The sequence below is a fragment of the Leptosomus discolor genome, chromosome 14 (assembly GCF_034619465.1).
Source record: "Leptosomus discolor isolate bLepDis1 chromosome 14, bLepDis1.hap2, whole genome shotgun sequence".
NCBI classification, from domain to species: Eukaryota; Metazoa; Chordata; class Aves; order Leptosomiformes; family Leptosomidae; genus Leptosomus; species Leptosomus discolor.
In genome coordinates, this window is record NC_141404.1 from 3,596,636 (window position 1) to 3,608,775 (window position 12,140).

Consider the following 12,140-nt stretch of genomic DNA (forward strand, 5'->3'; position numbering starts at 1 on the left):
CTCTCGAAATTAATTAACACAGCTCATTCTGGGTACCTTGAATCACCTGCCTTCAGCTCCCTGCTTTTCAGGCATAAATCATGAGCTCCTTGCCTTGAGGAGAAACTGTTCAGATTCTGTGTTGGAAATTACTTGCAAATACAGCCCATATTCCGTGTCATTTTTGTTTTTATTGAAGAGGAGAGGATGTGGCTCATGGAACATCGATGGGCCCAGGCTGCCTTGGCGTATGTTGAGCAGGGGCTTGTTTTTATTGCAACCAGCTAATGAGATGGTGCTTTGACAAATCACATAAACACTATTAGAGAAATGAAATTTATTATCTAGCTGCTTATCATGAGTGGATTCAAGGTAAAGACTCATATGGAGGTAATCTCAAGGGATGGCTTTGAGGTAAAGCGTACCTAGTCCTTATGAAACCCTTATCTGTTTACCTGCCAGCTTGTTTTGTTTCCTCAACTCAAGGCTGTTAGCTGAGGAGACCTGTGCCATTTCAGGCCAGTTCCTTTCACTGGAAATGGAGATGAAGAGGGGTGTTATTTTTTAGGCTAAACTGGAGCCAGGCTGGGTTTCTTTAACAGTCATCTTTCCACTTCTAAAGAAGTGGAGTCACTTTACTCTTCTCCCTGTGTTGAAGTGGTCAGACTGGACCCTCTTGACCCCCTTGGCGGCAGCGCGCCGGCTTCGTCAGGGAAAAGTCACTAGAAGAGGCACTCCAGCTTGCGTTTCGTCCTCTTCACTCGCTAGTTTAGCTGATGGGCATTGCGGGCAGCCAGGGTTTGTCACGCCAGCTCGTCTCCGTGCTGCAGCGCCGCAGCCAGCCCCTTGGTTTTGGAGAGGAGCCCGCCCTGCTTTCCGCTTGTAGATAGCTCTCTTCTTCAGCCGCTTGGATGTTCTCATTTTTTGCAGCCTTTTATCCTTTCCAAGCCTCTGGTTCCCCTGGGAGCCTGCAAACGTGTGGTTTTTCCCTCCGTGAAACTCTCTGTCGCCTGGGTTGTACAGCCCTGTCGTTCTAGCTGGCTGTTCCACGCCGCAGCATCGTTGCGTGGCCAGTCTACACACCTCCTCGTCTCTCCGAAACCCCGCTGCTGTTCCTTTTGGCTGGAATAAACAACAGCCCCCCCACCCAGAGCCCGTGAAAGGCGATGGAAAAGTCTTCCTTGAGTCGAATCGATGCCTTCCTTTCCAAACCAAAAGCACTTGGCAGACGTGCATGAGCTAAGCTGTCCTGCTCGGCTGCGGCTTGCTGACAGCTGTTATTGCCGTCATCCCAGTGGGGAGATGGGAAAGGGGAAAAACTAACTGGTGTAGTCTCCTGGAGAGACCTTTCGTGGCTGAGCTGGCCTGTCCCCATCTCTTAGGACATCTGTCCGATCTCTGATCATCAGGCTGGGGTGCCCGGAGCCTCCAGGCTCTGATGGGGAGTCCCTGCCCTGCTCTGGGGCTGTCACCCGTTGTCCCCAGTGCCTGTTGCTCGTCAGCACTCCATCTCTGGGTGCGTCTTTTCTTGGTGCATTACCATAAAAAAGACCTTTACAAGCTGCGTGGGCAAAGTCTCCAGCCGGCGTTGCCTTACAGCCCACATGAAACCATTAAGACGGTGCCTGTCTCTTCTAATATTGCTTCAGTGTTTTAATTGCATGAACTGGAAGCTGCCGCTCCAGTACTTAGTGGGGGAACTTCGCAGGGCTTTAATCATTTGCTGAAAAGCTTTCGGGCTCCATTACCATCTCATGGCTGTCTGTAATTGAGTGCCTGAGAGTTGAGAAGCCTTCAGAGGAATAAGTTGGTCTCTAGATCAGGTAGTCCAGAGCCGCTGTGGCTTTTTCCCAGTGCAAGCAGGAAGCAATTAAACCAAGTGGAGCCCGCTGGGGTGCTGGCAGGAGCTGGCAGCCTGTGACCAGCTCCCCAGGAGGGACAGAAGGTGGTCTCAGAGTTGCCCCGAGTCCGGCTTCTCCTGCCTTTGGATGGGCACTACGGTGGGTGCGAGGGAGGCACCGCAGCCCAATGCATCGTTGCCCGTCTGCTGAGCCCTGGACCGTCTGCCAAGCCCCAACCACGGCCTAAACCTTATTATGGGTTTAGGGCACCTTTCCAGGGCCGCACGCCCACCCGGGGCTGGCCCGGTGCTCGTCGGCAGCGCGGGGAAGGCAGTTCTGCTGATGGGCGCTTTGTATCGCCGCCACTGCTGCACGGGGAACGTGACTGCGGGGAGGTGACGGCTAATTGCTGCAGCGAGTCAAGGACTGTTTAAGCAGCTAATTAATTCCTCCTAATCAGCCCTTGATCTGTTGAAAACTGCATGGCATTATCTCCTCTGCTGCAACACCTTGATAATTCCTGTCTGAATGGCCTTCACGGAGAACATATTTAAATAAACTCAATAGAGATTTCAGACAGATAGCAACTATAATTACCAGCTTGTACAAATTAAACCGTGGTTTGTTCTGTTCTTTTTCTCCTGCCTTCGCTGCCCAGAGCTCCTGCTAATCATGTTCTTGCTGCCAGTGGCACGCCGGTCCCTGGGGCGTTTTCTGCACATGCCTTCGGAAAGCCTGTACCGGTGCCCAGCGCCGGGGCGGGCGCTCAGCAGGCCGGTGTTTCAGATGAGGCTGCACATGGGCACACGCCAACCTCGGCTGGTGATGTTCGTGTGCCAGGGGCTCAGTGCCGTGCTGGCGAGCTGCGGGAACTGCCCCCGTACACCCCTCAGGGCTGCCATGCGTGCTCCTCCCCAGGACCAACAACCCCACAGTTTCCCCTCCCGTCTCTCCTGAGGTTTGCAGTCTAGAAAAGCAGAATTTTTCTCACCTAGGAGCGGCGCAAGCGCTCGGACGTTTGCCTTGAGTGGCCACAGAAGCCCAGGCAGGAGCTTTCAGCCTGGCCACGGTGTTCAACCAGTGCTGTTGGTGCTTCGCTACCGGCACGTGGGCCATAAACCGTCTGCACTAAGCGCTGCTGACTGCAGAGGGGCCCGAGAGCGGTTTGTTAGGAGGGGTGAGGTCAGGCCACACTCATTTTCTCCGAGGTCACTTGGGACAACGAGAAAGGCTGGCTTCGCTGGCATTTGGCGAAGGTCAGCCAGCCCCTGGGCTCGTAGGCAGGCAGTGGACGTGCATTTCCATTGCAGCCTGCATTCCCTGCTCGCTCCTGGGAGCACCACGGTCAGAGTTTGGGTGCTCAGGTGTATCCTTTCCCTCCCTGTCTTTTAGAGAAACGTAATAGCTGCAAGCAGGGTTGTTCTTCAGCATCCAAGCAGTGACAGAGAGCAATATCATTGCGCTTTAGTTTCCAGGGAACCAGAAAGGAAAAATGCATTTTTCATAAAAGAGGAACAGATTGGTGCCTCTGGTCCGTCCCCGTAGGTGAAATAAGGGTAATGTCAGGTTTCTTTCCCTTTCACAGGACTAAGAGCTCACTGGGGCACGTCTCCCCCCCCATAGGAGATGCTCATGGAGCCACTCAAGTCCAGAGTCAGAGTTTCTCCTGCCCCAGCGCCCACAGCAGGACGTGCCCCCATGGCTGGCATAGGAGAGAGCAGACTGAAGGAGAAAGTGAAAAAATTTGCTCAGTTCGGTTTTCTCTGAAGGTGTTTTTTGAGTCGGGGCTGAATCGTCTGTGCATCCAGGGCTCACCCTACTCGCCTGCATCCTCTTGGGACCAGGGCACAGCCGTGCCCCGGGGAGCTGATTGTTCTTCCTCTCGGCTTTCCATGGAATTTCTGACTTTGGGTCCCTTGGCGAGCTGCTTCCTAGACCCCACGTGATGGGGCAAAATCCTTCATGCTGGCAAATACTGCGAAACAGGTAGGGTGAAGGTAGCCTGTCCTGTTCACTGTCATCTTTTCTCCAGCTCAGCTTGGGGCACTGAACATTGTTATGCCAACAATTTGGCCAGAGCACCCCCAGAAGTGGGCAGAGCATCTCTCTGGGTGGGCGATGGGTCCAGGCTTTCTTGGGATGCAGGCACAGCCCCTCCGCCCCAGAGAGCTGGGAAGCAGCCACTCACCTCAACCTTCCAGTGCCTCAGTTTCCCTTGGGTTGAAGGGAGCTGCTACTCCATTCCACCCTCGCAGGCGTGCTGCAAGGCTAAATTCCCTAGTGCCCGCACAGTCTTCTTTAGATGCTGTGGCGATGGGGCGACCTGAGGACATAGACCAGCTGATTAGTATCAAGATGCAAAATGTCCCTTAGACCCGAGCCTTTGGGCCATCTGGTTTCGTTCCCCATCTCTGGGGTGAGCCAGATATAGCGATGGGAGTCATGCGAGACAGCACAAAGTCTCTATTTCAGAGCTGGGGGCTGAGCAAATGAAAATGTAGCGTGTTCAAGAGCCAGCTTCCCTGGGTGGCAGACAAAAATAATCAATTTCCTTGAAACAAATACTAAATATTAATGAGAGGCGATGGTCTGCCGTGCACCCAGAGCTGTAAAGAGCATTTCCCGTTGATCAGCTGCGGAGACGGGTTCGTGAGATGAAATTGCTTTTCGAATGGTTATTTGTGGCCCTTCTCGAGGTGGCTTAGGGAGGTTTGCCTGCCCAAGAAAAGGAAAAGAAAACTCGGAGCGTTTCCATTTTGCATCAGGGCAGCCACTGGGGATGCGTGCTGGTGCTTTCATTTTTGTTTACGCACTTGCCCGAGCGGTTGGGGAGATGGCTTGGTTCAGTTACGTAGAAATCAGCCCCGAATTTACGCAGAGGAGACAGCGATTCCCTGGGTACATCAGCTGGCTGCGCCTTCCCTACGGCGAGCGCCGAAATGGCCTGCCAAAGGCAGAACATGGGACCCAAGAGCACTCCCCGGCTTTGCAGCCGCATCCGCTCGTTGATTTATTTTGATAATGAGCATTGGGGGAAACATTAAAAAAATTACTTACAGCCCTCACCAAGTATCCTAAAGTGAAAGCAGGGGGCTGGGAGCTTTGGAAAAGGAGCTTTGAATTTTTCTATTGCTTTGACCCTTGGGTAAGTCAGGAAACTTTATATTAACTCCGTTTCCAAACTCGGAGGTTGGAAGAAAAATAAAAATACTCCCTTCCCTCCCTCAGCAGGACACACAGCCGTGGTGTGGGGCTTTTCCACCCCTCTCCCCGATGCTGATCTCAGCCCTGCCGTGTCTGTGCACACGGCTGTGGAGGATGCTGAAAGCACTTTGCTTCCATCGTGCAGTAACTGATAACACATCGGCTGATGATTTTATAAAACCATTAAGCCAGCTGCGTAGCCATGGATCGAACGAGAGCTAATATTAGCTAGAAATGACTAAAATTAGAAAATTAGAACCGAGCCAGAACTAATTAGTTGTTCAAGGAATAGAACCAGAACGGGAACAAATTAATTGTTGCTGAAATATCACCGCGGGGCCTGGCGGGCGCCGCCGCTTCCAGCCCCACGCGGGTTCCCGCTCCGCTTTGCTCGGGATGACTCCCGTGCGGGCTCCGAAAGGAGCCCGGGGTCCCATCTGAAGGCTGTGACAGCTAAATAAAAGTTGGTGTCTCGGTCCCAGCCGGGGAGTCGGCAGCGACGTGATGCAGCGTGAACTGGGCTGTGCTGGGAGCGATCCCACCGCAGCCGAGCCAGCTGCTGCCCTGAAGGGCCGGGAAACGCGTCCCCTCGCCCCGCCACGCTCCGTCGCTGCCCAGATGTGCCTTTCTGAGGGCGAGGGTAGTGACGAGGTCGCCTCCCCAGCTCCACAGCAGCCCAGCAGGCTCTCCCCCTCTGATCCCGGCGGCGCTGCCTTGCTCTTTCAGCTTCAGCTCTTGCCGCCGGCTGAGATGCTTTGCGAAGCTCTCAGAGCGAGCCAGGAGCTGCCATCCATGCGGACGCCGCCAGAATAATTTCCAGGGAATTAGGAAGTTGGTACAGATAACTGGCACGTGGCTGCATTTATCCATCTGTGACTCAGTCACCTGTATGGTCACTCCTTTTTACTTTCCAAAGGTGGTAATTCACCCTATATTTCTTTTTCCACTCTCTCAGCACTCAAACAGCAGCTCCCATTTTAGCAGCAGCGTGACGCACAGTGTTTTAAATTCAATTTAGAATACAAACTATTTATACCAGCCAGGAAAAGGCAGTGAAGCATCTCTCTCTGTCATGAGTGGATTTGTAATTTCAGAGCAATCATTGCATAACTAATTGAATCAGCTCTCAGCATGTGAAATCAGTGCCCTGCTTATTGGAGGTTTTCATCATTCTCCCCTCCCGAAGCCAGCAGTCCCCCTCCACCAGCAGCACTTTGTGCTTCTGCAACAGCCTGGGAAGAAAGCGGGACCTGCAAAGCTGCCTTTCTCTGCTCAAATAGAGCAAATAAATTACTGAATACATTCAGAGTAGATGAATAGCTGGGTTGCAGGTGCCCCCCAAAAGCTGCCCAGGCTCCATGCGAGGGAGTGAAGTGCATCTGAAGCTAATGAAGTGCCAGCCGTGTCTGAGAAGCAAATTGGCGCGGAGATGTTCTGCTGACTCCCACATCCTGCTTCGTTGCCCAGGTGTGCTCTGCTTGGCTTGAATTTAGGGGCTTGGCACCTGAAAATAGAGCCTAAAAGCGGCAATAAGTACAGCGGCAGCTTTTTGAGGGGTGCAGGAAAGGTAGAAAACCGAGCAGCGCTGAGGGAGTGAGGGTCTTGGGAGTGAGGGTCTTGGATTTGGTGACTTGGGTGGATCCAATCCTGCAGATTTCAGGGAGCGGCTCCAGCTACCTGCCTGCAGCAGCCTCCCAGGGTGAGAGGGTCTCCCCTGAGCTGCGAGGCGTTTTGGGTAGGGGCCCGTCAGCTTCTGCGGAACGCGGAGCTGAAAATTGCAGCCGGAGCAAAGCGCGCTGTAAAGGATGCTGATGCCTCCCCGGAGGTGCTGCCTGCGTACGTGCGAGTCCTGGGCCGGCCCTGACGCGCTGTGTGGGTTGCATTGAGACAGCGGGGATGGGCAGGGAGTGGAGGTGAGCCCTTAATGGCTGCGACGAAGTGCTAACGAAGGCCAGCGGGGTCAGCCTGTACAAGTGGAAGCAGTTCTCTGGGCCAAGCCGCCGGAGAAGCTGGGGGGATGCTCACAAACTCTTCTGGAGGTGTGCAGGGAGGGGGTTGTTCTTGCCAGGTATGATCCCTACAGCTGGATGCAGGAGACGGTAGAGGCCAGAAAATGAGAGCTGGGTGTCCCTGTGGCCCATCCCCTACTCAGGGATCTGTTTTCCTGCCAGGAGAGCAATGCTAGGCTCCGTGGCAGGGGCCTCTTGGCTTTGGTGGCCTGGGGACAGCCTTAGCAATGCTCTCAGCCGTGTTGGGCGTATATTGTCCAAGCCACGTATTCCCCAAAACTGATGTGTAAGGTGGTTTTTATTTTTCCCACGAGCCTGCGCCTTGTGGCTGCTGGCTGGCCTGGTACGCAAGGGCATATGCAATGCAAGCCCTAGCAGGGGCTGGCACGGGTAGGAGAAGGAGGTTTCATCCCCAGATTCGGTTTGAGCCACGCTGGCCTCCGCTTGCTGCTCGCCCGAAGCCACGCAGATGGTGCGTGGCCCCGTGCGGGGCTGAGGCTGTGGGATTCAGGCTCCCGGGGCAGCGTGTGCCCAGGCGCCTCCAACCACCCGCTTTGTTTTCTGTTGTCTCTTCAGGTAGCCAGATGGGAGCACAAAACGCGAGCGCTCAGCCGAGTCTTCGGCTCTCCACGTGCTGCCTGCTACTGCCTGGGCGCCGTTATCCTGATGCTTAACTGTGTGCGGAGCCATTGGTAAGGAGCTAACCCTGCTGCTACGTGCCGATGCAAAGAAAAGCCCCTGCGAGGCACGGGGAGGGGGATGAGGGATATTTGCTCTGCAGTGCCAGATCCAGCCCCAAGCATATTGCTTTTACATGGTTGGATCCCTTCAGCCAGCAGCAGATCTATTCCAGGATTTGTCGTAAGGACGAGGGATGCAGCGGTGGGCAAAGCCATCGGCGTCAACAGCCGTTGAGTGTCGCAGGTTTCCTCGCTCTGCTCTCTGGGGGGCGGTTTCCCCTGCCCTGTGAGCAGCCTGGGTGACAGGAGGGCTGTTTGCACAGGGTGGATCATATGTAACAGCACAGTTTTTTTAATTTTCTCGTAAAAATCATAAACAAAATTAAACCTGTTTTCAAGAAGCTGCAGTTTCCTGTGTAGAAGAGCGGGATTATCTGTGCACTTAGCAAGCAGTCTCTTTAAACTCTTATCTGCAATCTCTTTAAATACCACCTGTGCTAGCTAATAGTATTGTATGACTGATGCACTGAACACCATGGGAATATGTCCTTTGACGTTCTGAGTGCAGCGGAGAGGTTTACTGCAGAAGATTTCTTCAATGCCAGCAATTTATCTGCGATCTGGTAGGCTTTATCTTCAGTGCTATTAGGAGAGGCAGACTCTCTTACTAAATTCCCAGATTCAATTATGCCAGGGTCAGAGCTAATGGGTTGTTTAGTACTTTGGGTAATTTCCCAGGCGAAGAGATCTCAGGTTGGAATTTGCACATGTATTTAAGAGCTTTGCCTCCCTAGAAGTGACACCAAGACCTGCCCTTGCCCTTCTGCATTTGTCCCAGCTACTGCTTATTGCAGAAACTGTAAGAAAGCTTGCCATGAATGGGGCCATAATCGAATGCAGGCAATGCAGAGGGGATGCGTGTGTTCTGCTGATGTCTTAGTGACACAGCAGGCTTGGATTTCGCTGAGGGATGTCTCGGCAGTCTCTGGCACAAATGACATAGTCACTTGTTGTCTGGGAAGCAATGCAAAGCCTTGTGCCTGCCTTTAATTAAAAACACAGCTGATGGAGGGACAGTCTCTGTTCCCAGTGGTCCTGCTGGCTCCTGGGTCAGCGAGGCTCGCTGGCTCACAGCGAGGCGCTGACGGGGAACTGCTGGAAGAGCCAAAGAGACCTCATCTGTCCCAGCTCTGCGTCACGCTTTCCCCCTGCAGACCCCTCAGTCCCTTACCAGGGCTGGCATCGCTGGCTGTGCTGGCGCTGCTCAATGCCATGAGTTTGGGAGTGCTCTGAGGCTCGCTGGAGGCAGCTCTGCCTGCGCAGCCCGTGAGTTGGGTCCTGAAGGAAACAGCGAGGTCCACCCCAGGGGCTGGAAAAGCCCCATTTGGACCGTGGTTTTGGAGAAGAGGCTCTAGAAGATGGGGCAGCTCAGCCCCAGCAGAAAGTGGGTGAGATATCAGCCCACTGCGCTTGCCAGTCCACCCCAGTGGGCTGAGGCCATTTCAGATGGTTGCAATGTGAAGTTTTAGTTTGCCCAGGTGTTTCAACATGGTTGGGTTATTCCCTTGCCTTTCCTTGGCACTCAAGTTGCCCCGAGTGACAGCTAGCAGGCTTTGGAGGCTGTTAAAGCAAGGCCAGCCCTTAACTGTGGGAGCGATGGGATGGTTTCAGGGTGGTCATCAGAGCAGCAACTGCTGGAGTTGCCCTGAGACACGCCTGGGAGACTTGCTGCCTCCATTCCCAGCTCAGCACACCCTCCAGGGCTGCTTGGGGCTCATTGCTCAAGTTTCGAGAGGTTATAACGTTTGGGAAGGATTCATCCTGTCCCTTGCCCTTGCATGAAGATATCAGCCAGGTCCAAACTGGGGTTCAGCTGGCCAGAGAGGGGTTCGTGGTTCATACGACACGGGTGCCGTCATCTCAGTGGCCAGTGACGCTGGAAGGGATGCGTCTCGCCCGCTCTTGCTATTTCGCTTTTCCCCTTTTTTTATTTTCTGAGTCACTTGGACTCGAGCGCGCGGCTGAAAGCAGGTTTTCCGCTCCTCAGCCCGGCGGAGGCCATCCAGCCGGCAGAGCACAAGCTGTGCCTCGCGCTTCGGCTGCGCGCGGCGGCGGTCGGGGTTGCTTGCGCAGAGCGTGCCGGCTGCTGATAGCGAGCGAAAAGGCAGCCTCGGGGGGTCCCTCCACCCCCAGTGCTGTCATCCAGCCTTTAAAACGCCTCTCTGCGTGCTTTGGGGATTTTTTTCCTGTGGGTGAGGGCTGCCAGGGAGCGATTGGAGCCCACGGGATGTCTCTTTTGTTTTTAAATACCTGCTTCCTTTTTGCAACCGAATTTTTGAAAGGCTCCAAGCTGGGGGCGGAGGAGGGGAGGGCAGAGCAGACAGAAACTTGGTGAGTGGGTTGGCATCGCGGCTGAAAGCGCCCGGGAGCTGGGCTGTTCGGCTGCTTCACCGCTGGCCCCACACAGGGGTCTCTGCCGTGGTCCTGTCCCCAGTTCAGCGCTGTGATGCTCTCATGGGCAGCTTTGCTTCGAAGGGATACCTTGGGTGTAAGGAGAGGAATGTCATGCGCTCAATTAAGCAATTAGGTGCTTCCCAGCTCTGAGCTTCATTATCAGCCTTGGCTTGCTTCTGAGAAACAATCCAGAATGACCTGTGACCAGGGGGGACCTGCTTAGTCAACTGCACGAGACAAGCATCCGTAATTGCTTTGGTGCAATGATTATTTTCATTACAGCCGCGTTCTGTCTGCAAGAAGCAGGGAACTTCCATCGCGGAGGCTCTTAATCTGTGAAAGCAATTCCTGAACTTTTGAACTATCCACACTGCATGCGCTACCCCAGCGGTTTAGGACTGTTATCTGGGTGACACGGGACGTGGCAACCTTTGCTGTCCTCCAGACTTACGTCCAGTGTCGCTCTCTCCTTCTTTACCACGTTGTTGGTATCTTTCTTGGCATAAACTCTACAACTAGCCACCGGTGCTGCCTCCGAGCCCTCCCTTTTGCGCACCCCGACGAGCTCCCCATCTCGGGGCAGGCCTGTGCAGGTGGTTTTGTACGCAGGGAGCTTATGAAGTTCCCACCTTAAGGGTCTCGGGGTGTTTGCCTGAGCTGTAAAGGCAACACCCGTGTGTACCCCCTGAATGGGGTGGGGGATTGCAGCTGTGAGGGGCTTGGGGTGATGCCTCGGGTGGGAGCGAGCCCTGCAGAGGCGGAGCGAGGTTACCGCGCTGCCGGCTGGCGGGAAGCCCTTCCTTGGTGCCCCCCGCTGGGTATTGCCTCCTGCGTGGACGGGCTTCTCGCTTGGAGCTGACGCTTCCAAGAAAATGAATCCACCCTGGGACGGGATTTTGCCCAGGGAAAGGGTTGTTTGTCATTGCCTGGTAGTGCCTCTCGTCTTTACGCTGTTAAATTCGGTGAGCTAGTGCCATGAACGAGCGTGGTGTGAACAGTATCGATCCAAGAACCACGGGGCCTTTTGTGCAGAAGTGACCGAGTTCGATGATGGGAATCGAGCGTGGCCTGAAGGAGCCGATGTCCCCTCGGAGCCAATCTCGGATGGCTGTCTGGGAAACGCCCCAGGTGGCCAACAGCACCTCATGCCCCTGCCGGTGCGGCTGCCAGGCATCCGGATGAGGAAGGCAGGCGGCTGAGATGCGAGGGGAGGGGAGAAGCTGCCACAGCCCCCAACTGACCTAAATAACGTGCACACCGGCACTGGCAGAAAAGCAAAGTCATTACTGGTAAAAGAAGCTGTGAAGATGATGACTGGGCTGACAATTGCCGCCGGTGTCAGCAGGACGATTTTTGTGTTGTTGGGGTTGCTTTTTTTTTTTCAAATGCACAAGCTCTTTTGTTGCAGTGTGTGCTGCTGGGCACCACCGGATGGTTTTACCCCCGTTGCCTCCTTTTGCTGAGGGGAACAAAACCTCAGCCGTGGGGGACAGACTGACATCCCGCATGGTGAGCGTGGCACCTCGCAGCGGCGGCTGCTGCCGCCTCCGAAACCCTGGCTGCCTGCACCACCGCTGCCTGCTGGCCCCTGGCCCAATTCTGCCCCAATTGCATTTGCCAGCCCCAGTTTCCAGGCTGATATTTGGGCTCAGGCAAAGGGAACGCTGCTGGGCTGTTGCCAGCAGCGACCCAGTTTGCTGGACAAAATCCTTGCCCTCCTTTGCGGGAAAGGGATTACAAAATATGCTCGATGTGGGCCACTGAGACAGGCCCAGAGACCTAAAAAAGCTCAGCTTCTCTCTCAGTACGGTATTTCCAGGTTGGCTTTGTGCTCCATGCAGCTTTTGGGGATGTATTTTGGGCTGTGGGTTTGATAAGTTTTCTGGTGTTGGAAGTGCCATTGTCTGGTTGAATAAATCAGGGCCTGTTTGTGCAAACCTGGCTGCGTGTCCCCTCCATGTTCCAGCGAGAGG

General features: G+C 54.4%; 1 protein-coding gene across 1 annotated transcript in view; it reads left to right on the forward strand.

Annotated features, from left to right (window-relative positions):
* PEMT (phosphatidylethanolamine N-methyltransferase) overlaps window positions 1-12,140 on the forward strand; it is a 40,709-nt gene that overhangs the window by 14,970 nt on the left and 13,599 nt on the right. Inside the window, exon 3 of the mRNA XM_086473199.1 lies at window positions 7,610-7,725. Within this exon, the coding sequence (XP_086329325.1) occupies window positions 7,610-7,725 (116 nt within the window). The remainder of the gene's footprint in view (window positions 1-7,609; window positions 7,726-12,140) is intronic.